The sequence below is a fragment of the Musa acuminata genome, chromosome BXJ1-6, assembly GCF_036884655.1.
Source record: "Musa acuminata AAA Group cultivar baxijiao chromosome BXJ1-6, Cavendish_Baxijiao_AAA, whole genome shotgun sequence".
In the NCBI taxonomy this organism is placed as follows: Eukaryota; Viridiplantae; Streptophyta; class Magnoliopsida; order Zingiberales; family Musaceae; genus Musa; species Musa acuminata.
In genome coordinates, this window is record NC_088332.1 from 4,544,337 (window position 1) to 4,571,168 (window position 26,832).

The 26,832-nt window shown below is 40.0% G+C and overlaps 3 protein-coding genes and 1 pseudogene across 6 annotated transcripts; 2 read left to right on the forward strand and 2 right to left on the reverse strand.

Moving 5' to 3' along the window:
- Nucleotides 1-646: 646 nt before the first annotated feature.
- Nucleotides 647-9,238, reverse strand: LOC135675735 (C2 and GRAM domain-containing protein At1g03370-like). Of its 4 annotated transcripts, none has more exons than XM_065186192.1 (10): nucleotides 9,055-9,236; nucleotides 7,553-8,890; nucleotides 5,351-6,607; nucleotides 4,335-4,517; nucleotides 3,263-3,546; nucleotides 3,057-3,173; nucleotides 2,494-2,756; nucleotides 1,975-2,143; nucleotides 1,622-1,894; nucleotides 647-1,503 (listed from the first exon to the last, which is right to left on the reverse strand). In XM_065186192.1, exons 2-10 carry the CDS (start codon nucleotides 7,899-7,901, stop codon nucleotides 1,309-1,311), a joined length of 3,090 nt encoding a protein of 1,029 aa, XP_065042264.1. In that variant the 5' UTR covers nucleotides 7,902-8,890; nucleotides 9,055-9,236; the 3' UTR covers nucleotides 647-1,308. The 4 variants fall into 4 exon arrangements, with proteins under 4 accessions (XP_065042264.1, XP_065042263.1, XP_065042262.1 ...); XM_065186191.1 differs by having other exon boundaries at nucleotides 8,977-9,236; XM_065186190.1 differs by having other exon boundaries at nucleotides 7,553-9,236.
- Nucleotides 9,239-12,661: 3,423 nt separating this feature from the next.
- Nucleotides 12,662-16,584, forward strand: LOC135675738 (uncharacterized). Its single transcript, XM_065186198.1, has 6 exons — nucleotides 12,662-13,105; nucleotides 13,664-13,764; nucleotides 14,069-14,166; nucleotides 14,853-15,055; nucleotides 15,251-15,303; nucleotides 16,199-16,584. The coding sequence occupies exons 1-6, from the start codon at nucleotides 12,736-12,738 to the stop codon at nucleotides 16,226-16,228; spliced, it is 855 nt and encodes a 284-aa protein (XP_065042270.1). The 5' UTR covers nucleotides 12,662-12,735; the 3' UTR covers nucleotides 16,229-16,584.
- A 737-nt stretch (nucleotides 16,585-17,321) lies between these two features.
- Nucleotides 17,322-19,242, forward strand: LOC103986872 (flavonol 3-O-glucosyltransferase UGT89B1). Its single transcript, XM_009404995.3, has one exon. The coding sequence runs from the start codon at nucleotides 17,590-17,592 to the stop codon at nucleotides 19,021-19,023; it is 1,434 nt and encodes a 477-aa protein (XP_009403270.2). The 5' UTR covers nucleotides 17,322-17,589; the 3' UTR covers nucleotides 19,024-19,242.
- A 204-nt stretch (nucleotides 19,243-19,446) lies between these two features.
- LOC135586903 (cytochrome P450 71A1-like) lies at nucleotides 19,447-21,485 on the reverse strand (annotated as a pseudogene).
- Nucleotides 21,486-26,832: the final 5,347 nt, after the last annotated feature.

Sequence of the window (26,832 nt, forward strand, 5' to 3'; positions counted from 1 at the left end):
GACATTGTGATTAGAAATATTTCTCTAGTCTGCACACTCACTCGACATGATGCAAGAGAACTCTCAGCTTTCAGTATTCCACCCACAATATGGCTGTTGTTATCCATTCAGTAGCATATCTTGCACTCAACCTGAAGTCAGCTATCAGATCAAGTCTCCAATTCATACTTGAAATGTTCATATCAAAATACTGGAGCTTACAACTAGGGGAGGTAAGATATTTACACTTGTCCAAGAAATGGCAGGGAGTTGACAAAGAAACTCTGTCAACTCCTTGGATTTATAGGAGTATATTGCTCACTTACAAAAGAATCACCACCAGTTTGCATGTGGTTTCTGATGTATTCGGATAAGCAACATGAACAATCATGCGAGAAGAGAGTGATATACAATCATGTGAGAAAGTGTGTAATTGCATGCATTTAATCTACACAAACCCTTTTGAGTCATTTACAGCATTGCTTCTCATTCATTAAAATCATTTAGCATTGCAGGAACAAGAACATAAGAAAGCTAGAAATGATTCTAATGGTGGAGTCCATATTACTCATAATCAGTTCGACCTTGTGTTAGATGCATGCATCAAGGTGAGATGTCCAAAAAATGAGATAAATCACATCCACATAATTCATAAAGAGCAAATCACTGTCTAAAATATTGCAGGCTGTTTTATTGAGAACATATTGAAAGATGTACAGAAGTCCTTCCAAGAATCAATTTCTTGTGATGTTGATAACAAACAATTAGAATTCTCAAATATGTAACTGAACAATATAGTTTTTTAACAGTGAAGGTAGTTCTCTATATACTTCACAGAATACTAACAGCTTCGGAAGAACTTTAGATTTGGATTCCACTGCAATTTCGTCGATCTAGTTGCCATGGATGCCAACTTGTAATAGGTATCCCATGTTACAGACCTCTCTATTTGTCAACTGAAAGAAAACCTAAAAATTATAGTACAAAGTCCAAACAATGCCAATGAACTGATTCTTTAGTGTCGACTCCACCACTGACTAAATTTATGGCATACCACATTTCCTCTATGATCGAGTTCTCTCAAGTTAGTGAATGTAGAGGCTAGTTAACTACAGATGATTACCAATCATGACCTCAATGCCTTTCTGCAATCGAGTAAGGAAGGCTCGATGCTAATCTCAATGCATTTACCATTTCTCGCATGCTATGTGCATCTCTGACCGACCTTCCTTACATGCAACAGATCAGTGCAACTGAAGAGCTATACTATGTTTCATGTTAAGCAAGCCTGGGGAATGTACATTATGAGTACTAGCATACCGTTGTGGTTTATTTTAGTTGTGTGAGTTCATCCTCAAGTTTACTGAACATCTCCTTTAGTCGAAGTGACGAATTCGATATAACGCTCTTCGTTATCCTCTTCTGATGTTTGGTGCTCTTCAGCCATGCAATCCCCAGTGATACGTGCACATCGCATGCCTTCAACTTGGGGGACAGATCATCTATTTGGTATCTCAAGTGAAGCTGCAGGCCACAGAAGAACCAGGTGATCACAAAAATGTTCAGAGAAAGCACCAGTGAAGAGCACATTCTCAGATATGTCAAGATTTGAAATATTTTAGTTTCTGAAAAGTATTCATACATTGAAATAGTCCCCAAGCAGCACACCTTGGAGGGCCATCACTTCTTCAACAAGCCATCCATTTTTATTGGGTAAAGGAGCTTTTTGCTGGGTGCTAGTCACTTCCCCCCCATAACGGGATAAATTCTTGTCAAATTTAAAATAAATTTGCCTTTGGTACACATCTCCTTTAACTGCTTCCCATGGTGTTACGGAGTAGTCAACACAACCAACCTTTTCCATTACTCTTCGTTCCAATGAACTTCCATCAAATAACTCCATCAGTGTGTTGATCTGATAGCATGTTAAAGGTCATTTTGAAGATTCTCAAACCTTGAGAATAAAAATGTGTAGATGACAGGAAAACAACTTACATCAACATCAACAGCAGAGGAGAAGACTTCTGACATGTTAGCATCCTCTAAGACTAAGAAAGATCCAATCTCTTCACCCTGCAAAGTTCTTGCTCCTGATTCTTCTTCAGCTATCTGCACCTTTTGTTCAGGGCTCAAGGCTCTTGCTTTCCACAGTGCCATGATTGTCCTGTTGGGCATTGCAGTGGCAATTTCAATTCATAATTATGAGATGATGTAGAACATGAACCTACAATCTACATTCCTAATTTCATTTAACTCTTAAGCATTACTAAAAGAAAATGTGACTTTTAAATGTCAAGCAGTAGCCAAACCAATAAATCAGAAGACTAAGTGGAAAACATATTGAATCTCAATAGATGAATGCATGCAAAAGATCTAAATTGAGAAACTGATGGTTGATTAACACAAAGTTAAAGAAAAGTAAGAAAATGATTTTCTTAATATGACTTTATGTAATATCTTAGACAAGTTTTTATCCATAAAATGCTATATAACATAATCTTAGACCAAAATTACCTGTTGGCTACACTAAATGACACAAATGACTGGAATTGAAACCTAAGTCTGCCATCTGGATCAAGTGCCTTAGCTCCATGCTTTGCATCCATGCCTCTGCCTCTCCGGAGAATAATCAGAAGAGATGGACCCCCCATCGTTGCCAATGATGGAGGAATTACTTGTATATCATCAATATCTTCCCAGAGAAAGAAAAACTTTGTTTTATGTCCAAAAAGGTTTGCATAGAAACCTATTATTCTGGGAGAGAGAAAAAGGCGACCCTGAGAAGAAAATGAAACAAGACTTTTAGACAAAAACTAAAATATATCAAAATAGCAAATATTGTCACACTATTTGTCGTCTGTCCAAGAAGAATGAAGTCCAAATGTTTCAATATAATATAGTGATTTGTGAACCCTAGACTGTTTCTGACTAAGACTGCACTAATTAGTAAAAATCCACAATGTTGTAATCATTCAAAATCCTAGTGTCATTTCCCAAGCATATAAAAGAAGAAAATGAAGTTTACACTTGAAGTTAAACAAGAGCTTAAGTGCAAAGGTAAGTATAAATATAAGCACCTGCATAGGCAGTTTGCGCTTCAAGTGACAAGTAAAATCATTGATCAGAAATTCTTCAGCTGGCAGACCAAACAGCTTCTGGAAAGCAGAATTTGTCTGTGGAGACCTCAATATTATCTACATGTTGAAATGAGCAGTTCATGTAAACATACTAAACTTGAAGTTTAAATCAATGAAGCGATATCTAATACAGAATCAAAATTTACCTTTTTCCCAACCTCTTTCTCCATTTTTGATATATACTCTGTGACAACATCATTGCCTCGTGTATTGTTTAAGAAAACCCTCAGATGCAACTTAGACTGGCATGCCTGAGCTAACTTACCCTGAAGAGGAATCCAAACATCTGCTAGGTCGGATAAATTAGATTTTAGAAAATTCACTTCAGCATGACCAAGGGATGTAGCTTCATCAAAAGGTCCATCAAAATCATAAACATCCACATTCATCATAGATGGGGGATCATCCATGGCATCAAATTCAAAGATTTCTGCGGAACTGACAGATAATTAGTACAACAAACATTCTATTGAAAATCAAAAGCAAAGTTTATTAGGGATGTACGTTGATCACCCTGTCATCAGTGTTCTCTATCATTTCATTCTATGCATACTCTAAATGGACCATCTAATAGTTCTGTGAGTGAAACCAAAATCTTCAGACAGATTGATAAAACGTTGCATATCAAGGGTAAAGCTTCCCAAAACTTTGACAAATTGTAATTTGATCCTTGAAAGTTGCCTTATATGATTGGATAGTCATTATTACTCAGAAACAGATTGCAAGACTGCAATGCGAAGGACATGGCAGCATCAAGCAATGACTAAGAATTTCTGGATACATGGAAACTGAACCTGTATCAGCATTCATATCCAGGATACCGGAATCTAAGTAAGAATATGGACATATGAGGAATACAAATTTATGTAACCATAATTGGACATATGAGGAATACACCAGGATTGTATAAGGATATGGATTCAGATGGATATTATTCAACTCAATTTCAACTCTCCCTAAATCTTGAGGGAACAGAAAAAGAATGCTGGTATAAGAGCATAAATATACTAAAGGCAGATTTAGCCAACTCATTGTTTAATGAAAATTTTAGTGGCAAATTGATGTGTAAACTGGTAGTCTGACATGTATTCAATTTTACATGTGGGCTTCTAATTTGATGTCACAACAGAAGCTGACTTGTTGCAGTTGTTCATGTTGAACAACTAGTCATGTGATTGTGAATAACAAAATCAGGCACCAAGTTATTTGAATGATTACCGTTCCACTGAGGATCCAGTGTTTGGAACTTAATTGAGCTTGTTTTTGTTTTACCATTGCATGTAAAGACAACATAAGGATCAGAATATCCAGTTGAATCCACAGCTGCTAAATTGCTACCCTCAATCAAAGCAACAGTTAGTAACCAACCATCCCCTTGTGCTTTGATCCCATGATCACTGCCTGCATCAATAACAATAAGTTACTTCCTAGAGCATAAGATAATACCAGTTAATGGCAAAACAGGTCAGAATTTAGATGAGATGAGTTCAGAAAGTAGAAAGATGCAAGTGATCATAATATTTTTTTTTGCCTGAGAAACAAAGGCTATAGTCAAAAGAAGAAGAAGACCTTGTTTTTAATTATAAGAAGATTAAGTTCATAAAGGTGACAGTGCAAGTGAGGGCTTTAATCCACACAATTATCATGATGAACAATTAAATAGACACTGTTCATGCATCAACAATACCAGGTTTGTGCATGTCCAAAGGGTATCAGACGGTGTCAGAGCTCCTAAAAAGTTAATCCATTAAAGCTTACATTATTGTGGCACAGTGATACAATTACACACTTTTGTACAAAAACAGAATAATGTTGCAAATCTTTGTATAATGTACATCTCTGATCGATAATAAGTTAGAGAACATGATCTGGAAAGTTGCTGTGGCATATATATATATATATATATATATATATATATATATATATATATATATATATATATAATCCAAAAAATATATTAGAATTACAACACTGTGCTACCCTGAAATGTTGATTTTGTTATTTCTGAGCTAAATATAAAGGGATTACTGTATAAAATGAAGAGAGAATCTTATATTTCACTGCAATAACTTTTGGATAATAAGCATTCATATATTAAATGAATTTATGGAAGTTGAGGTTGCTTTCAGAACCAAAATAATGTGGGAAACCATGACCATTATTACCAAGAATCAAGTATTGAAACAGGATAGTTCTACAAAAAAACAATCAAAAGTAAATAAAAGTATTTTTACCTCTTTGCTTCCTTGCCTGTAGGAAACGTCCGACCCTATTTAGAACACGTTCTCCTTGTAGAACAAGAACCCCACAAACGACAATCTCACCAATTGAATCTGGGAGATCTAAGCCAGGGAACTCAAGCCCTTGAATTGTGCTAGGATTTGCAAGCAAGAGGTGGGCAAGAACATATAAGACTGCAAAGACAGAAGATATGACAGTGAAATTTCCAAAGAATCGACATGCCAATTTCCAGTCTGACTCCTGCTCAGCTTGCATAGAAGCTAGGATCTGCTCCTTGCTAGATGCAGTTTCTTTTAAATCAACCGGTTTTATACTCTGGGAGAGCAACTCAGCAAACTGTATATAGCTGTCCTTCAAACCTTGCCTTGCTCCATTTTCAATCATTCCCTTCATCATAGTGCTCTGTAGGAAATTCGTGCGCCAGGATATTACCAGACGAGACGATTGTCCTTCAGAAGACAATTCAGGCCCTGGCATTATGCAGAAGAGAAGCTCTGTCCTGAAACTGCTGCCGAAAGGAACATCAGGTGTGCTCACACTTGCTAAAACAGCAAAATTTTTCCCATCAGCCTTTAAATAAGTCTGCTCCTCTGTAGCTGTCACAGCCTTTACTAATTTAGTTGCAGCTTTTGTGTATGTAACAACTCTTTTCAAGCTCTCCCCACCATTTTCAAGTCTCCAAGGTTCAGCTTGAAAACCAGTGGTTCCTTGAACCTCAGCCAGTGATTGCCAAAAATTTGAACTCGGTGAAAAGAGAAAGGAGTTTAGATCACCTGGAGCAACAGAATAAGATTGGTCAAGAAGTACACCTCCTGGCAAATTTGCAGGCATTTCACTTTGAACCTTTGATTCCATAGTTTTCAATAATTCATCAAATGGGAGATCGGCGCATGCTTCAACCATTTGGTCTTCACAATCTTCATCCGCTGGTACATCTTGCAATTTTTCTGAATAATCAACATCCCTAGTGGAAGAACATGTAGGCTCTACATTTTTCCCACCAAATAACTGAAACAGACGATCCACAAAAGTTCCTGCATTTGGTTTCTCTTCCTTAAGAGAATCCATTTCATTAAGCGCTGGTGCAGCAGCTGATTCTGTATCATCATTTGAAGATAATGAATGCCTTCCCTTTGTTAACTCGCCTGATCTATCCGAATTTGATGCAAGATCATCAGAAATGATTCGTGTGCCAGCAGATGCTTCTTCGGTATTCTTCTGGTTCATAGATATGGTTAGACGAATTTCTCCTGCAGGATGAAGCCACAAAGACATACTTGGATCTGAACTGGTATATGAGTACAAAAAAGATATAATTTTATAATAAAATTAGTTTTCGATCATACTTCCATTCAGCAAAGAAAAAAAGAAATGAAGGCCATCCCAAAGTAAGCATTAATGCCACAATATGGTAAGAGGATTTGTTTACTGGAGAAAATGCAATGGAGTATTTATTGATACAGCACAGCTTTTAATTCTACATCCTCATACATATTTGGATGATCTTAAATATGTATCAAACCATATCTCAGTCCACTTGCGTGCAAATAATATAAGCTTGCAACGATTGTACAATTAACCAGGAAAAACAACCCGATTGACACTGATCACTTACTGACTTGAGCATCCAGCATTAACATACTGACTTGAGCATCCAGTATTAACATTCAGGTTGAAGGATAAAATCCCTGTCATCCAAAAAATTCCCTTTCATCCAGATGCCTCTGCTCTAAAATCCTCAAAATTGGTTTACAAATTTTTCAATCGAGTTAGGTAGCTCCAGATATAGGTAGGTTGTCATGGTCAACAAATTGAATTGGGAAGATGGAATAAACCAAGGTTGGTAACTTACAACTGTGTGACTTACAACTGGGTCACTCAAAAGAATCGTGAATCAAGATGACAACCTAAACCAAGGGAAAATTTCTGCATGAGCAGAAAGAATATTTCTAATTAAAAGTTCAAAACACATGCAGAAACCTAATTCACAAAGGTCAAAAGCCAATGAGCTTGGATATCTGTTTGAGATGAGAAGAATTTTAGATAAGGTCATCCTTGAGATCAACCAACAGGTATGTGGTTCGGCCTTATATTATAAACATAAATTACATCTCAAATCAATAACATGCCGAGCAATTGTAACAGATTCTCAATTTCCAAAATGCATGAATGAAAATGAAAAGGTGGTATATTACCACAATCTTTGCTCTTCAACTTCTTGCCCTTGGGCTGCAGCTGATACCAGGTTGTTCCAAGGGTCAAGTTCTCTGCATCCAAGACTTTTGATAGCGGAACCTTCACCTGTCCCAGAAAATCATCAGTGAAGTACTTGTCTTCATCCAAAACACATACTGTGAGCTCCTCATTGAGGTCTCCAACTCGAAAGCTAAACTCTTCATCCCACACAGGGTTCAGATTCTTCTTGACCACCTTTGTTTTAGCTCGGTGCTTTCCTAGTTGTAACTTTACATACGGATCACTCAGGCCATTGAGATCCATTGCAAGGAGGTTCCGGGCTTCAATCACATGCACCAAGAGCCTCATTTCAAACAACTATTCAGCTACACCAAACTAAGGTACTACCGGACACACTGAGAAAGAGTTGAAAGTACCACAATGTACAGTATCGAATGCAATATACACCAACTCTGGGAAATCTTGATTTGTTCTGAAAAGATGCTATAGAAGAACTGGATGTGGGACTACTAAGATGCGATTTTCACGAACAGTTTATAGTTTGATGGAATCTTGGGAATGAATGAAGTAACGAAGTCAACGAAAAGCAAAGAGGATCATGAAATGGAAAGGTAGATCAAAGTATAGAAAGCAAACGTTATGACGACCTTTGTTTTAACTGCCCCATCCGATCCGAGAAAACACAACAAAGGCCTCCTAAAGGATTAATCCAAAGTGATATCAAAATCTATAACAAAGAGCAGCATCGAGCGAGATGGAAATCCAGAGGAACTTCTCCGGTGGGGATCAGAAACCAAACCAAATCAGACGAGAAAAGCAGCGGAAGAACAAGAACAGTGTTTGTGTCTCCTAAAGGAGGTGGGAGATGTGATCGATATGGGAATCAAAACCTAGCCTTTCACCCGAATTTTGTCCAGCCACAGGGAACCCTAGCTTCTCAATTGGGATGCATTAAAGACGACGAGAGAGAGAGAGAGAGAGAGAGAGAGAGAGAGAGAGGGGAAGGGAAGAAGTCTCCTCCTCTTCTTTTGCTCCCTCCGTCTCTCCGCGTTCTCCCTGTTGACTTCCGAATCCCATTAAGTTAATCCCTGTTGATCAAAAACTAATATTTTTCCTTTCCATCTATATAACCCCTTTTTTACCTCATCTAATCCAATTGGGACGCGTCGCCGTGTTGACTCCCAGATTCCATAAAAATAATCCTCCGCGATCATCACGACCAAAATTTGCTCCTTTTTTCTCCCGTCTAATCCCATAAACAACCGATCGAGTAAATAATTACCTACTCGAACACAGCAGGACAGATCAAGGAAGCTTCCCAATCGGACTGCCACCAACTGGTCAAACTCCAAATTAGTGTTGGCATAAAAACACCACAAAAAATTAAAGATAACTCACATCGCCTTCCGTAAAGGAGACGGACCGCATGATTGGAACTAAGAGAAACGAATTAATCTGCGAAAACGAAAGAAAGAAGTTGTCAACGGCGGCAACGACAAACATGCATCAGATTCGAAGGCTTTCGTCTCCAACTGTTCGGGCGCGTCAGCGGCGGTCCCTCCGCCACTCGTTGTTTGAACATGTGGAGTAATCTGATGAGGTCTTCGAGATGGAAGCCTTCGTGAACTCGACGTCTTCCATTTTGGTTGCTAAACGGCGCCGCTTTGGACAACCTCAGAAGAACACCAAATGGGATAACACCTCATCATATTTCTCTATCACAAATGCTAAAATAAGCTTCAACACAAAAAGGAATAGTATTCTAATTTTATTCTGCTTATCTGATGCTATCCTCAATTTTTTTTTTATTATGTAAATAAAATTGGATTGGCAAACAACAAAATCTCAACAATAATAATTTTTATATCCTTTTTGGGATAGATTTTTTTAAAAAAATAATAGATTAATTGTCTTTGTCAAGTCAATAAAAAATATTCTTCAAATCGAATATAATTCAAAAAAAATATTTTACTATAATTAGAGATTTTCTAGATCGATATGCATCAAGATTCGAAATCAATATCAAATCGAGTGTCTCCATAGTTGTCGACTAATAATATCTTATTACAAATTACACGAGAACTTGTTGAAGATGATAGTAGAGTAGAAGTTGATAAAATAATATTAATGGCTCCAAAATTATTTTTGCATATTTTAGATTTATGTTTAATCAAATAAAAAGAGACTTGAATTGCTAGAGTTCAACATATCTGATTATGCAGAATGATGAATGCTCGCAAAAAAAATAAAGTGGAGGAGACATAGCACAACTTAGTCAAAACTTGATTTGACTTTGCAGAATGAGTCTTAAAAGCTATGTCATGATTAAGCAACTATTTTGGACCATTTCCAATTTGAGACCTCATCTTGATCAGAAACAGCTATGGGGTATAAGAGGACAGTTCTTTGATGATTCATTCAGGCTCAAAGATGTTGACCAGTTCAACTACATGAGGTATTCATCAAGCACAGAATGCTATTAATATATTAGCATATATGTGTGTATATATATATATATTCTTTTGCACAGTTTTATATTATACTTTATTTATCATCAAATAATCTCTTCCACCTAAAATTGTGTGAAGAAAGTGGCTAACAGCACATTATAAAATGGTATAGAAACTTGAATCACAAGTTGTTCTAAAAAATATACAATGATATCCTTCATATTAAAATATTTCATAAATTGATACACCAAGAATTATTTGATTGACCACATCACTATGGATGTAGACATCAACCAGAAAAATAGATATTTTCCAGTTTTTTATTCTTTTGCCTCCATTCCCTGAAAATTAGGGATGTTCATGAAATCCAGTATGTGGCTAATAGCTTGCCTAATTGAGCATTGGTTGATTCTTTCTTCTAAAATATTGTTTCCCAAGTATTTCATAGATGAAATTATCAAAGCTAAGAGAGGCAGAAAGAGATTCCAGTAGTCTATCTTAGCTTGATCATTTCATCAGACCAGAAAGATCTTGATTACAAAGCATTAGTATCAAGAGAAGGAAGAAGTGTATAGATAAGACATCAAGTATATCACTGTTGGAGCAGCACAGCTGCTGATCCACAGAAATGAGAGCAGGGCATAATAGCACATAAAGGCACAGTGATATGATTCAAGAACAGTTTTGCCAAGCTTGCAGTTGAGGTTCTTCATATGGGTCAACTAATTCCGGGACAAAATGCAAGTAATGATCTGCACAAGTTTTTCTCTTCCTATGCATATCTTGGAGAAAGATTATTTGCTTGCTCATTGTATCATCCATCCCCAACAATTGCCTCTCTTGTGTTTTCCTTCTGTGCCACTTTTTTTCTTGATGTGTAGATATGATTTTGTTTGAGGAAGAAGAATTATTATAACCAGGGTTAAGACAGTCTGAAATCTATGCAAGGCTAAGGCAAGGGCTTGAAGAAATATCATGGAAAGAAGCACAAACAAAGATACAGTTCTTGGGTATCTGCAACATGGCATGCCATCATTTTTCTTCTTCCCCTGTAAATGTTATGCAGCCTTCATCAACTTGTATTTTCTTTTGTTTCTCATTTTAAATTATGTGCAGAGATGATATTGCTGGAGGAATAAGAATTAATTGTATTTCTCCCATGGTACATGAAGTGAGGCATGCAGAAAAGTAGCTGATTAAAACAAGGTGAGAGTATATTTGTCTTGGTTTATAAGATTATATAGATCTACTATTATCAACTTGGGTTTATGCATGTTGGATCAGTGATTCATTTGATGTGATTTATAGGATTAGATTAACTTAAATCAGTGGCTTCTGAAGTAGGCAGCAGATTTGTCTCAAGTAGCTGATATCTTCAGAAGTTTTGACCTTTTGGTGAGGAGGAGAAAAAGGAGGCAGGACTTTGAGGTATTTACTTAAAAGATCTTCCTGTTCTAATTCTTCTTTTTATGATCTCTATGAGCTTTGTTACTTCTGATGATTTTTGAGGATGTTGGAGGCATTGCAGATCTTGGTAGATCAATAGATATTAGGTTTGGAAGAGTTCTGTTTCTTTCAGTTGTGAGAAGGCTTAGGAAAAGATCTTAGTGGAAACTGAAGTAATATGAGAAGGAGATGACTTTACTTTCTTTTCCTGTTTAGTTTTCTTTCTCAACTGAGTACTTGTGAGCTGCTCAAAGCTCAGAAATGAACTCTTTCTTTCTGGTCTCCTTGAATGAGATGGAATTGCTTTAACAATCCTCTTTAAATGTTTTCATTCTGAAAAAGAGAACACATTTCTCTCTAAATATTATATCAAGATCTGTCATAGATCTTTTGAAGTTGATAGATACAGCTGCTATTATCTACAGACTCAGTTGTGTTCTCTAAATATTATATCAAGATCTTAGCCTATAGTTTAAGCATGAATGAAGGCTTCCTAGATGTCTATGATCTTTAGAGTCACAAGAACTCATAAAGATAAAGCTGCTCAGCAGTTAGACAGAGATCATTGCCATGTAAATTCCTCCAGTTTTGGCTTCAGTGGTGATCATAGACAATGTTTTGCTCAGAAAAAAAAAATTGGGCAGGAACTCAAATTTTGATTACAGATTCTGTTTTCCATATCTTGAATTGTTTGACATCCTTACAGATTCTAATAGAATTAAATTATTGGTAATCTATCAGTTGTTTAGAATTTATTAGTGTTATATCTGATAGTTTAATGCTAATTTGGACTACTTTATTAGTGTTTTCCATTGCCATTACTCCATTGTGTGGGACATCCCAATAGATCAACCTTACTAGATTTTATATATATATGCAAATATATATATATATATATATATATATATATATATATATATACATACATATACATATACATATATATACATCATAAACATCGGATCCACCCTCCAAGTGTCATACTAAATTTCTCTTACAATACGGTCTTGTATTAGATCCCGTCCTTCTCCTGTGAATTTTGAAGAACATGTATTTGTCCTCATTAATTTACAAATATATCCTTGTAAATATAGAAATAGCATATTGGATAACATACGTCTTATAGAGAGAGTATTTATTGATTTAGATAAACTATAAGGGCGTATATGTAAGTTTATAGTTCTGGAATACGAATAAATGCGTAAATTAGTTACCTTGAGAGAGATGTAACGTTGGTCGCGTCTTCTTCCGGGTCTTGGGGAGTGGTGGGGATCGCCGGATCGGGCATGGATCTGTGGCAGAGGGCGAAGGGCTTAGCCGAGGAGGCGGCGAAGCGGTCGCAGGATCTCACCAGGGACGCTGCCAGGATCTCTCAGGAGTTCGTCTCCGAGACGACCAAGAAGTCGAAGGAGATCGCCGCCGAGGCCTCCAAGAAGGCCGACTTGATCCGCTCCGAGGCCCTCCGCGCCGCTGACCAGATCAAGACCCTCGCCGTCGACATCCCCATCCCGATCCCTTCCACCTTGGGGCAGGGATCCAATGCGGCTGTCGCTCCCGACCCCGGGTCGGATCTCGAGAGGTTTGGGGTCACCGAGGAGCTGAGAGAGTTCGTGAAGGGGATCCATCTCAGTACTTTCAGGGATTTCCCCGTGCAAGGTGCGCGCTAGATCCTTTCTTCCCTCCTTGTTTCACTCAATTTTATCATCTGTGTTGGCATTTCACGCTTGTCTATCTTCTTGATTGAAGTTTTAATTGAAAGAGACGGACTTGACATGATCGATTTGATAATATTATGGGCTCCGAATGCAATTGATAGCTCAATTATTTGTTGTTACGCTGTTATAACAAAATGTTTCAGGAATTTATGTGGCATCTGAAGTTGTTCTATTGATGTGTTTGTGTTTCTGTGTAATGAGTTTTCTGGATTACCTTGTTGCTTATTTTTCTGTAATAGCTCCGAATGCAATTGATAGCTCAATTATTTGTTGTTACGCTGTTATAACAAAATGTTTCAGGAATTTATGTGGCATCTGAAGTTGTTCTATTGATGTGTTTGTGTTTCTGTGTAATGAGTTTTCTGGATTACCTTGTTGCTTATTTTTCTGTAATAGCCTATGTAGGGTCTTGTTGCTAATTTGTTCCTCAGAAGATATGCATTATCTTTTAATTCTAATTTTCAAGGTTAATCTTACTACATTTGTGTTTTCTTTGTAGATGAACCAGAGATGTCAGACGTTCCCACAGTGTCAAATGTGAGGCAGGATCTTAATGAATGGCAAGCAAGGCATGCTACACTTGTTCTGTCGACAGTGAAGGTGTTTCATTCTGTTAAACTTATTTCTTGTGTCAATTTAATTTTTTCAATAGTTTGGCTTGTATTGAATCTCTCATTTTACATCTTGTGAAGTTCTGAAAGAACCAATTCTGTTAATTAATTCACAATCTTTCAGTACTGCAATGTGAAGACGACGTTAACTTATGTTACTTGATCATAGTTAACTTACCCTTTGTGTATGCTAATCTTGTCGATGAAATGTCAGCAATGCCATCCTTCTTCTTCTTCTTCTGTTTTTGTTAAACATAAGATTATGACTGGATAATTTACATCTAATGTTTCAGGAAATATCAACATTCAGATATGAGCTATGCCCACGCTATATGAAGGAGAGGAAATTCTGGCGGATATATTTTACTCTCATAAACAGTTATGTGGCTCCGTAAGTATCTTTTCTTCTGTAGCCTGTTGATACCATCCAAATTTTAGAATTCTTATGTTGATAAAGGATATAAACTGACAGTCAGTTTTGTAGCATTTTTGGACTAGTAGAAAATTCCATAAAAAATATTTGATAACATTTAAAATCCTGCATATCCCAATTAGGCTCGGTATCAAACAAAAGGCTGAAATTACTTGTCCATTAAGGATGTTAACAGATCCAGATTATACATAATTATATTGGAAATATGTTTGTTTCCTAATCAAGGATTGACTTTTGGATCAACTTACTTTTGAAAGAAAATCTTTTATGGTCAGAATTCTTTGTGTTATGCTTACTGACAAGTCTTGGATGGTAGTTTGATTAAGTGGTGTGTCATGCTCTTTCTTTTCCTTTTCAGATTTCGGATTGCTTTCACTAGATGGTTGTCTCTCTCCTTTAAATGCAGAAAATCATGTTATGATTAGCCTTCATTCCCTCCAGTTTACTGTTATACTTAGCACTGAATCGACTGTTCAAGCTGAGTCTTGGGACTGGAATATGCATGTTTTATTTACAAGAATTTTATATATACTTTAATGTTTTTTCTGGGAGATGTATGCTTGTTTGACACTAACCTGAGCTCTCAATGGGGCAAAGGAAGCAGGCAGCCAATACTGACTTTAGCTGTCTTTACAATAAATCAGCTATGAGAAACAGTATATGGAAGAGTTGACGACAAAAGCAGAGCAAAGTCAAGTTGATAGAATCAAGGAAAATCCAACTGCTGTCTCAGCTACTGCAGCAAAATCAAAAGAAACAAAACTGCAAAAGACTACTACCTCATCAACCGTAGAGGACTTGGATGTGTTCCTTCTGGGAGATCTTGGAAGTGATGATGAGGGTTTGGGTATGCAATATTCCATTTATACATTTTTTAATCATAATTTATGGTTAAAAATATATAATAAATATTTCTGCAACCTCAATGGACTCGCTGTCTTTTCATATTTTGAGTAACTCTACAATTCGTCTTTCTCGCTTCTAGAATAAAGTAGTTACTAGTTACAACTTCCTGCCTCATAATAATCTTATGCTGTTACAGATGATGGGAATGATGGTTTGGATGATGATCTTAATAAGATTGGGAGCACCTCGGTAAGATACCTCACAAATTTCCAACACATGAAATTCAGTAGTTTTTAGTGTCCATTTTACTGTAACATATGACGGTCTGGTTGCTTTGAGTAACTCTTGCTCTTTGCGATCCAACAAGAAACTAAAGGAAAAGACATTGTTATGTTTTTTTCATAGATGAGATTAATGCTATGATGATATAAATCATGTGATCTGAATATTCATTCAGCTTCTAATTAATGATAGTATTTATGTATTACATCGAATTACTATCCCATCATATTCTATTTAATCTCATTTTGTTGAATTTGCATTGCTCATGCAAACTTGTCACAAATAGTTGGTTTTATTTTCACATGGTCTTTTGTGGCTATTTACTTGCTAGCATGACCAATATGGTCTTCCATTTTATCACACCTTTATATGACCAATAACTATCTTTTGCCCTTTGTTGTTGTGTTATTTTTTTATAAACATTTTAATGCTGATTATGTGTTAAATTAAAACGACGGTGGGAAGTTTATAAATCATGGATTTATTCATGAGATTAGAACAAATATGATAAAAGAAGTATCAAAGAAGATTAAATTACGACTGAAAAAAGCTAATTGTATACTTGTAGTTTGAAAAGGTTTAGGAGATAGATCGGTTGTATTTAACATAATTTTGATGATAGAAAAGATGTAGATAAATGGAACAAGAGTTTTTTTTTATATCAAATTGTAAGATTAAGGGAGATATTCAAAGCTATTCTAAAAAAGGATTAAAGTAATTAGTGACACTATAAATTTTCAAAGAGAACAATAAAAAAGGAACTAAGATGCAAAACATGTATTTGCGAGAATTAGTATGGTTTTATGTTAGGAAGAATAAGATGTGTATTTGTCTGCTCAGTTGAAATTTTTGTGTTATGCAGGGCTTAGATAGTGACATTGACAAAATCTAAGCGGTCAAGTTAAACAACCAAAGGTGATGCAGCTGTCTTCATGCATACTATAATGTTGAACTTGCACAGTTCTTGCCGATAGCACCTACTTGCTCAGAATGTAATGCTGTCTCAGAGTCGAGAAGGCCACATTCCCTGTACGTCATCTCTGATTCCTTTATTTGTGAGTTCATCAAATTTCTGTCTCTATGTACAAGATCTCAGATACAGACATTTCTCTCCTTCCTGCCAAGATAATGATGATCTTGTTTTGTCAAGACTAGCTCGTATTGTTCATTGATTATGACATTTTAGCTTTTATGTTACTTGTAATGGCACAAAGTAATTCATTGAGCTGTGAACTTAAGCTTTGCATCTGATCGACCATGCTCTCTTTGTTCAATCTGGATCAAGGAAAATTAGGTTAGCCATGATTGTCATCCATGACCATTATTTCTTTGCATTTATGTTTCTTTTTTCTTAGTCAATAGTTAGAAGGCAAAGTGAGAGCTTCATGGATTGGTCATAGTTAAATAGGGAACCTTTTTCTTGTGTTTGCGTTAAATGTTTAGTTAGAATTAAACTTGCTTTATAAGGTGGGCTTTTTTTGAGACATGGAGAGTTCTTGAGGCTATTTACAAATTAATGCTCGCATTTTGAGTTGATCAACCATCAATCTTGGCTTTATTTATGTTTGCAAGTCAACATCTTTATTTTAACATGTAAATCCAACATTTTTTTTTTATTTTGTTGGATCCTTTTCATTTATTTGTTAGATACTTTTTATTGAAGAAATAAAAAGTATTGTATATATAAGTAAGATTATTCAGAGAAATGAAGAACAGTTTGACTAGTACATTGATAACTTGATTGGTCAACAATTTGTGCTATACTCAACTCCATTAATACTCTTTAAGTTCATTATAGTTGGTCCTCATATTATTCATAAAAGTAAATATGAACAATATGATTGTCACCATGACGTCTTAGTACTGACGTTATCATCTTCGGATTAATCATAGATTATTTTCTATTTTTAGACTCTGTTAACATATTTTTTATATTTAAAAAATTATATTATGATTTTTTATAATTTTAAAAATAAAAAATCATTTTATTTGTCTTAATATTGATGAAAAACACAATACGTGATATGACGTATGAGTTAAAAGTGACGAGAAAAAAAAAAAAATAATCATAACATGTCACATGTTGAAATACAATTATTTATTTTTTAAATCACGTGTTATGTTTTTTAATATAGAAATAAAATTATTTATTTTAAATGGAGGTCACATCATGTGATGAATGCATGACGTGCGATCCCGACGGCTTCCGCCCCAACAAGTTAAAGGGCTTGGCTTCCTCCGTTCGCACCACCGATGTCGACGACCGGCGACGACCACCACCTCCTGGTCTTCCCCTTCCCCGCTCAGGGCCACCTCATCCCCCTCCTGGACCTCGTCCACCATCTATCCCTCCGCCTTCCCGGCCTCTCCTTCACCGTCGTCGTCACCCCCGCCAACCTCCCCCTCCTCGATCACTTCCTCGCCGCTACCCCCTCCGCCTTCCCCCTCGTCCTCCCCTTCTCCTTCTCCACCCTCGCCCCCGGCGTCGAGCACGTCCGCCACCTTTCCCACGGCAACTCCGTCGCCGCCCTCATCCACGCCCTCTCCTCTCTCGGCCCCGCCGTCGTCTCTTGGGCACGCTCCCTCACCTGCCCTCCCTTCGCCCTCCTCTCCGACTTCTTCATCGGCTGGACCCACCACCTCGCCGCCGACCTCGGCATTCCCCGCGTCGTCTTTTACTCCTCCGGCGCCTTCGGCGTTTCCGTCCTCGACCACGTCTGGCGACAGATGCCCCCCGCCCCCCCTTCCGGCGCTGCCGCTTCCTCCTCTTCCGTCACCCTCGCCTCTCTCACGTCCGTCCCTTCCTTCCCTTTCTCCCACCTCCCTTCCGTCTACCGCCGCTACAAGGCCGGCGACCCGGACTGGGAGTTCGCCAGGGACTCCTTCCTGGCCAACGCCGCCAGCTGGGGCGCCGTCATCAACACCTTCGACGCCCTCGAGGGCGACTACCTCGCCCACCTGAGGCGGTCCTACGGCCACGACCGCGTCTGGGCTGTGGGGCCGATCCGCCCGGCAGGAGCCGTGGGGGGGCGCGGCGGGCGCAGCTCCGTCCCGGCGGAGGAGGTCATGGCGTGGCTAGACGCGTGCCCGCCGCGGTCGGTGGTGTACATCTGCTTCGGAAGCCAGTACACGCCGACGGAGACCCAGATCGGCGGGATCGCGGCGGCGCTGGAGAAGAGCGGGGTCCGCTTCCTGTGGGCGCTCGGCGGGGCTGCGGCGGCGCCGGAGGGGTTCGAGGGGGCGAGAGGGATGGTGGTGCGGGGATGGACGCCGCAGTTGGCGATCCTGGGCCACGCTGCGGTGGCTTCGTTCGTGACTCACTGCGGGTGGAACTCGGTGCTGGAGGGGGTGACGGCGGGGGTGGCGCTGCTGGTCTGGCCGATGGAGGCGGAGCAGTTCGTGAACGCGAAGCTGCTGGTGGAGGACATAGGGGTAGCTGTCAGGGTGGGGGAGGGGAGCGGCGCAGAGGGCACGCCAGCCGCTGAGGAGCTGGCGAGGACGCTGGCTGAGTCGGTGGCGGAGGGGGGAGAGTGGCAGGAGGTGAGGGATCGGGTAGCGGAGCTACGGGGAAGGGCGGTGGAGGCGGTGGCGGAGGGGGGTAACTCGTACAGAGCTCTGGAGGAGCTGACCATCCAACTGTCACAGTTGAGTAAATACACCACAATTGAGAAGAATCAACATCAATGAGGAGAAGAATCAAACGTTGACATTTCATCTTTCACCTCTATTCCACCAAATTTGGTGGCCACAAGAAGCGGCGGAGATTTGCTGTGCACAATAATATCAGGTTCTTCATCCTGCCGATGTCTTCCTTCTTCCCAACTTTGTTAGCAGGACAAGAACGTCACATGTGAGTTGTCCTCTGCCCTGAACGTAGCAGCAGCTGAATGGATGCACATCACATCACATTGGACTTGTTTGTCGAACATTCATGCTTAGCCAAAAGAATCTAACCAAGTGGTGATCATGACAAGGCTAAAAAAAATCTTACCGCCAAGAAGGCGGCTCTCAAAACTAGTTGAGACGCGCACGACCACATCTCCCCTGTCCGGAATTTTGTAGATCCAACATAATATCATCAACAATAAAATATCGTATGAAGAAAGTAAGTGAAAATTATAAGGATAAAAATATGATATATCGGATTACATGATATCGCAATAGAATTCTATCACCCATATGACTAACCTTATAAGCCTTATGCAAAACCAACTCCCTTACATTAATTCGACAGTTTTGGACATTTACTTTATGTGACTTCGATACGGAGCATTTGTAAGCTAAATTCTTGAGATGAGCACTTGCTATGATCATGTTTCAACCCAAATTGAAACTGAATCGAGTCAATAATTTGGTTTCGGAGAAGAATCAATATTCAGATTTATCGTTCAACTCTATTCCACCATACTTGGTGGCCACAAGAACCAGAGGAAATTTCCTGTGCACAGTAATGCCTGGCGCTTCTTCCATGCTGATGTCTTCCTTCTTCATCCCATCTGGTAAATCCCAATCAAAAGAATACAAGAGGTTGGCCAGCGCAAGCTCCATCGTTGCCATGCCAACGTTCTTAGCAGGACAAATCCTTCGACCTTCCCCAAATGGTATGAACTTGAAGTCTTGCCCATTCGTGTCTACAGAGCTCCGCATGAATCTCTCAGGCTCGAACGCCTCCGGCCGCTCCCATGAGTTGGGATCCCTCCCTATCGCCCATGCGTTCACATAGATCGTTGTCTTGGGAGGAACATCATATCCATCCAGCTTAACGTGCTCCATCGTCTCTCTCGGAACAAGCAGTGGAGCGGGAGGGTGCAGCCTCAGTGTCTCCTTCACGACGCACTTGAGGTACGCGAGCTGGTGGAGGTCACTCTCTTCCACCCTCCCTTTCCTCCCGACGCAGCCTCTCACCTCATCTCGTGCCCGTCTCAGCTTCTCCGGGTGCCTCATGAGCTCCGTCATCGCCCACTCTACCCCCGACGCCGATGTGTCGGACCCGGCAACGAAGATGTCCTACGGAATCGTCAAGAACTGAGCTAGCTTAGTGTATGACTGACTATATGCGATGCTGAAAGTACAGGTGATGCTGATGAGGGCGGCAAAAGGCACCATGAGTACTCCTTTGATGTGAGCGTCTGTAATATTGTTGTCGTCCTTTCGGAGGCGGAGCAGAGCATCCAAGGCGTCTTCACCATCGTCGGATCGCCGCCTCCTTGGATCGAGATGGTCATCTATGAGTCGTCGGTAGAAAGCATCGAGCTTAAGAAAGACATCTTGAAGCCTGGCTTGCGTTCCTCTGATCACGTCCACCCACCCGAGCATGGCGAAGTAGTCTGCTACGAAGAAGGTGGCAAAGATTGCTTGACTCTGTTTGGCGGTGCTGTGGAAACCGTCGTGGCAGCGATCGCCAAAGGCGGTCCTGCAAGTGATATTGGCAGTCAGAGAGAGCAGCTCCTCACTCAGGTTGATGACGACCGTGTTGGGAGCACGAGAACGGATCGATTCCATGGTTCTCTGGACCTCGTCCTCTCTCACGGGTCTAAAGGACGTGAACTTCTTGGTGGCGAAGAGCTCCGCCACGAAAATCTTCCGCAGATCCCTCCAATGGCTTCCGTACGGGGCGAAGGCCACGTCGGAGCCGCCGAAGGAGAGTTTCGCGGTGGAGATGGTGTGAGGCCGGCTGCAGCACTCGAGGTCGTGGGTTCTGAGGACTTGCTCGGCCGACGCCGCGGAAGAGACGACCACAGCGGGGACATGGCCAAGCTTCAAGCGCAGGGCCGTGTTTCTTGGAGAGTTCCCACAGGGACTGGTGCAGGAGGCTGCGGCCCAACTGGTGGAGGTTGCCGATGATGGGGAGCGTGTTTGGCCCTGGTGGGAGCTTCCATGCTGCGTTACCTTTCCTCCTCCTACATGAGAAGAGAAGTAAGGTGAGCAGAAGGAGAGAGATGTGAAGAGCTGCCATTGTAGAGTGATGGGATATAAACAGGAATAATCTTTGTATAGGAACAAATATTAGAAGACCAAAATACGCAGCGGAATAAAATGGAAACACAATCAAACAGAACACCAAGATATACGTGGAAAACCCCTTCAATGTGAAGGGTAAAAACCACGGGGCAAACTAGAGATAATCCACTATGAGAATAATGAATATACAAATCTCAATCTTCTTGCCCAAAACCCAAGCAACAACCACAAGAGAATAACTGAGATACAAGGATCACGTTATTGCCCACAATATCTAAAACCTCCCAAGTAATCACAGCAAGAGCCTACTGTAGATTTGATCTAACCTGAGATGAGAACACTGCTAGATGATTGTGAACAGTCTCTCTGCGTTGTCCTTGTCTTCTTCCCTTTCTTTCTCTTCCTCTTCTGCCTTGTTCTCCTTCTTCTCTTTGGAATCTCGTCGCTACAAAGATCTGCCTCGTTGCTGCCTTTTTATAGCTTTAATCTGCCTCTAAAACGCAGCCACCACACCCCCCTAATCTTAATTAGGGTTAGGTTAAGAGGGGGTGTGAGCTGTGGGCTGATAAAGCCCACATGGGCTGAATATGGGCCATCAGCCCAACAACCTCCCCCTTCAGCCCATAAGGGAGGCTGTCCCATGACTCCTCAATGTGAAGCCATACCGACCAACTGTCGGCATATCTCCTGTCTTTCTTTTGTTAAGGTCTTCGTCAACATGTCTGCTCCGTTGTCATCTGTATGGATTTTCTGAAGCTGCAACTGCTTCTCTTCAAATACATTTCGAATCCAGTGGTATCTGACATCTATATGCTTTGACTTGGAATGAAACATTGGGTTCTTACACAAATGGATGGCACTCTGGCTGTCACAATGCATCACATAATTTTCCTGTTTCAGCCCCAATTCTTGTAAGAATTCTTTCATCCATAACATTTCTTTGCATACCTCTGTAGCAGCAATATATTCTGCTTCTATGGTGGAGAGAGCAATACACCTTTGTAACCTGGATTGCCATGACACAGCTCCCCCTGCAAAAGTAAGTACATAACCTGAAGTAGACTTCCTCGTATCTATATCTCTTGCCATATCTGCATCTGTGTAACCTGTTAACGCAGGTGGTCCACCTCCAAAGCTTAAACAAACCTTAGAGCTCCCTCTGAGATATCTAAAAATCCACTTCACTGCTGCCCAGTGCTCTTTGCCTGGATTTGCAAGAAATCTGCTAGTAACACCCACTGCATATGCGATGTTCGGCCTCGTACATACCATTGCATACATTAAACTTCCAACTGCTGAAGCATAAGGAACCTTTTGCATTTTCTCCTTCTCCTCATCACTTGACGGACTCTGTTCTGAGCACAACTTGAAGTGACCTGCAAGAGGAGAACCAACTGGCTTAGCATTGCTCATACTAAATCTTTCCAATACCTTCTCGATGTATTTCTCCTGTGACAACCAAATCTTCTTGTTTTTCCTGTCACGAGAAATCTGCATGCCTAGTATTTGCTTTGCTGGCCCCATGTCCTTCATTGCAAAAGACTCACTCAGTTCCTTCTTCAACCTGTCAATTTTAGACATATCTTTTCCAAGAATAAGTATGTCATCAACATAAAGTAAGAGAATAATAAAATTCTCACCAAACCATTTGATGTACACACAATGATCTGAAGTCGTTCTTTTGTATCCATTTTCTGTCATAAATGAATCAAACTTTCTGTACCACTGTCTTGGAGCTTGCTTTAGCCCATACAAGCTCTTCTTCAACTTGCAGACAAAATTATCTTTACCTTTGACTTTGAAGCCTTCTGGTTGCTCCATATAAATTTCCTCCTCCAAATCACCATGAAGGAAAGCTGTCTTCACATCTAACTGCTCAACCTCCAAGTCCTGGCTAGCAGCAATACCAAGAGCAACACGAATAGAAGACATTTTAACAACAGGAGAAAATATCTCTTCAAAGTCAATACCTTTCTTTTGACCAAAGCCTTTCACAACCAATCTAGCTTTGTACTTTGGTTGAGAACAATATTCTTGAGTCTTCAACCTAAAAACCCACTTGTTCTTCAAGGCCTTCATTCCATTTGGTAGCAGCACCAAATCATAAGTGTGGTTCTTCTGAAGAGCATCCATCTCTTCCTGCATAGCAACTAACCACTTCTCTTTCTGCTCACTCTCAACTGCTTCCTGGTAACTCTCTGGTTCACCTGCATCAGTAAGCATCACATACTCATCTGTAGAGTATCTTCTGGAAGGTTGACGTTGTCTAGAAGATCTTCTCAATTGAGGTTCTGCGGGAACTTGCTCTCCTACTTCTTCTTGCTCAACATGTCTTGCAGGTAAATCAATATCAGGCTCTACACTATTTTCCTGCACATCTCCCCCATCACCCTGATATACTGGAGGAATAACTGGGTCACAATCTGCTAATCCTTCTATAGAAGTCTTGGCTGGTGCCTTCTTCTTCAAATCCTCAAAGGTTTGATCCTCAAAGAAGACCATATCTCTACTCCTGAACACCTTCTGCTTTTCTGGATCCCAAAGCCTGTAACCAAACTGATCATGTGAGTAACCAAGAAAAATACATTCTTTAGACTTACCATCTAGCTTGGACCTCTCATTATCTGGAACATGTGCAAATGCACGACAACCAAACACTCTCAAATGCCTATAGGAAACATCTTTCCCTGACCATACATGCTCTGCAACATCACCATCTAGGGCTGTACATGGTGATAAGTTGATCACATCAACTGCAGTCCTCAAAGCCTCATCCCAAAACCTTTTGGGTAGCTTGGCCTGTGAAAGCATACATCTGATCCTTTCCATGATGGTGCGGTTCATCCTCTCTGCAATTGCATTATGCTGAGGTGTACCAGGAACTGTCATCTCATGTTGGATCCCATGCGACCTGCAATAGTCATTAAACAATCCCATATACTCACCACCATTATCTGATCTTATGCATTTCAATTTCCTTTCTGTCTCCCTTTCAACCTTGGCATGAAACTCTTTGAAGACATTAATAACCTGATCTTTGGTCTTCAAAGCATAAGCCCAAACTTTCCTGGAAAAATCATCTATAAAAGTGACAAAATAAAGTGCACCACTTATACCAAGAACATCAACAGATCCACCAGGAGTTTTTGTCCTCAAAGGACCACATACATCTGTATAAACACGGTCTAAGGCATGCATTTTTCTAGACAAAGCAGCACTAGCAAATGAAACTCTATGTTGTTTACCAACCAAACAATCAATACAAGGGTTCGGATGTATACCTCTGAGATCTGGTAATACCTCTCTCTTGGAAAGAGCTTGCAGCCCCTTCTCGCTCATGTGTCCCAATCGCCTATGCCACAACTCCATACTGAAGTCTTTCTCTGTAGCATTTAATTGCTCACCATAAGCTTTAGCCTGCAACCTGTACAAAGTATGACATTTCTTTCCATTAGCTATAACAAGAGAACCCTTATTGAGCTTCCATTGCCCTCTGTGAAATCTGCTTTCATACTCTTCATCATCTAGTCTTCCAACTGAAATTAAATTTAGCCTCAAGTCAACCACATGCCTCACATCCTTAAGTACCAACTTACAGCCAAGGTTGGTCTTTAAATGGATATCACCCATGCCAATGATGTCTGCTGTGCCATAGTTGCCCATCTTGACAACACCAAAGTTTCCAGACCTGTATGTAGCAAAAAACTCCCTCCGTGGTGTAGCATGATAAGAAGCACCTGTGTCAATCACCCACTCAAGATCCTGACACACACAAGAAAAAATATCATCAGAAGGAGACAAAATTAAATAATCACCACCCTGCACTGTAGCTGTAGTATTATCCTTTGACTCTGTAGACTCCACTTCTTTTCCCTTTTTCTTGTTCTTCTTAGGTTGCTTACATTGGTTCTTGTAATGTCCTTTCTCACCACAGTTATAGCAAACAATATCTTTTCTTGATCTTGACTTGCTCCTACCCATACGTGAACTGCTTCTAGACTTTGACATTCCTCTGTTCTCTGAGATAAGTGCCTGTGAATCATTCTGAGATGTTGCCGAACTCTTTCTTCTCAACTCCTCATTCAACAAACTGCTTGTTACTTGACTCATAGTGACAATACCATCTGGCGCAGAATTACTAAGGGAAACCACCAGTGTCTCCCAACTTTCTGGTAATGAACTGAGAAGTAACAATGCCTGCAACTCATCATCAAGAGACATTCTCATAGAGGATAACTGGTTAGTAATACTCTGCATTTCATTCAAATGCTCAGCAATAGAAGCACCCTCTCTATATTTTAGGTTCACAAGTTTTCTGATCAAAAAAGCTTTGTTGCCAGCTGTTTTTCTTTCATAGAGACTTTCCAATTTTTTTCAAAGAGAATATGCAGAAATTTCAGTAGAAACATGGTGAAATACACTATCATCAAGCCACTGTCTAATAAATCCAATTGTTTTTCGATCTAACCTCTTCCACTCATCATCTATCATAGTTGTAGGTTTTGCACTATCCCCTTGCAAAGGTCCATACAAATCTTTGCAATACAAGAGATCTTTCATTCTTGGTTTCCATATCATCCAATTATTTCCATTCAAACTAATCATGCGAGAAATATTACTGGCCTCCATGTTCAAATACAAAAATTAAATCACCAAAACCCCGCTCTGATACCAGTTGATGGGGATATAAACAGGAATAACCTTTGTATAGGAACAAATACTAGAAGACCAAAATACGCAGCGGAATAAAATGGAAACACAATCAAACAGAACACCAAGATATACGTGGAAAACCCCTTCAATGTGAAGGGTAAAAACCACGGGGCAAACTAGAGATAATCCACTATGAGAATAATGAATATACAAATATCAATCTCTTGCCCAAAACCCAAGCAACAACCATAAGAGAATAACTGGGATACAAGGATCACGTTACTGCCCACAATATCTAAAACCTCCCAAGTAATCACAGCAAGAGCCTACTGTAGATTTGATCTAACCTGAGATGAGAACACTGCTAGATGATTGTGAACAGTCTCTCTGCGTTGTCCTTGTCTTCTTCCCTTTCTTTCTCTTCCTCTTCTGCCTTGTTCTCCTTCTTCTCTTTGGAATCTCGTCGCTACAAAGATCTGCCTCGTTGCTGCCTTTTTATAGTTTTAATCTGCCTCTAAAACGCAGCCACCACACCCCCCTAATCTTAATTAGGGTTAGGTTAAGAGGGGGTGTGAGCTGTGGGCTGATAAAGCCCACATGGGCTGAATATGGGCCATCAGCCCAACATGGAGCGCTACACTTTCCACACGCAAGCAAGCAGCACAAACGCTTATTTGGGGTTTGATCCTGTGGTAGTGATTGACTGATTTGTGTGGGCTTCCGATGGTGAAGTAAGAGGCTATGGTATCGCACCGAAGACTTTCTAGCCAAAGGCGTAGTCATAGTCATGCTTCCGGAATTGACACGGTTCCGACTTTTCAACATCAAAAAGCAAAGTCGAATTCGAATTGGCGACATCGGTTCGTTCGGGTTCAGCCGATC

Coding starts and splice junctions, on each gene's coding strand:
- LOC135675735 (XM_065186192.1), bottom strand. CDS start 7,901: ATGAGGCTCTTGGTGCATGTGATTGAAGCCCGGAACCTCCTTGCAATG. Junction 3,547..4,334: donor ACTGGATCCTCAGTGGAACG/GTAATCATTCAA, acceptor TCAGTTCCGCAG/AAATCTTTGAATTTGATGCC. Junction 2,144..2,493: donor TCATTTAGTGTAGCCAACAG/GTAATTTTGGTC, acceptor AATGCCCAACAG/GACAATCATGGCACTGTGGA.
- LOC135675738 (XM_065186198.1), top strand. CDS start 12,736: ATGGATCTGTGGCAGAGGGCGAAGGGCTTAGCCGAGGAGGCGGCGAAG. Junction 13,106..13,663: donor CAGGGATTTCCCCGTGCAAG/GTGCGCGCTAGA, acceptor TTTTCTTTGTAG/ATGAACCAGAGATGTCAGAC. Junction 15,304..16,198: donor ATAAGATTGGGAGCACCTCG/GTAAGATACCTC, acceptor TGTGTTATGCAG/GGCTTAGATAGTGACATTGA.
- LOC103986872 (XM_009404995.3), top strand. CDS start 17,590: ATGTCGACGACCGGCGACGACCACCACCTCCTGGTCTTCCCCTTCCCC.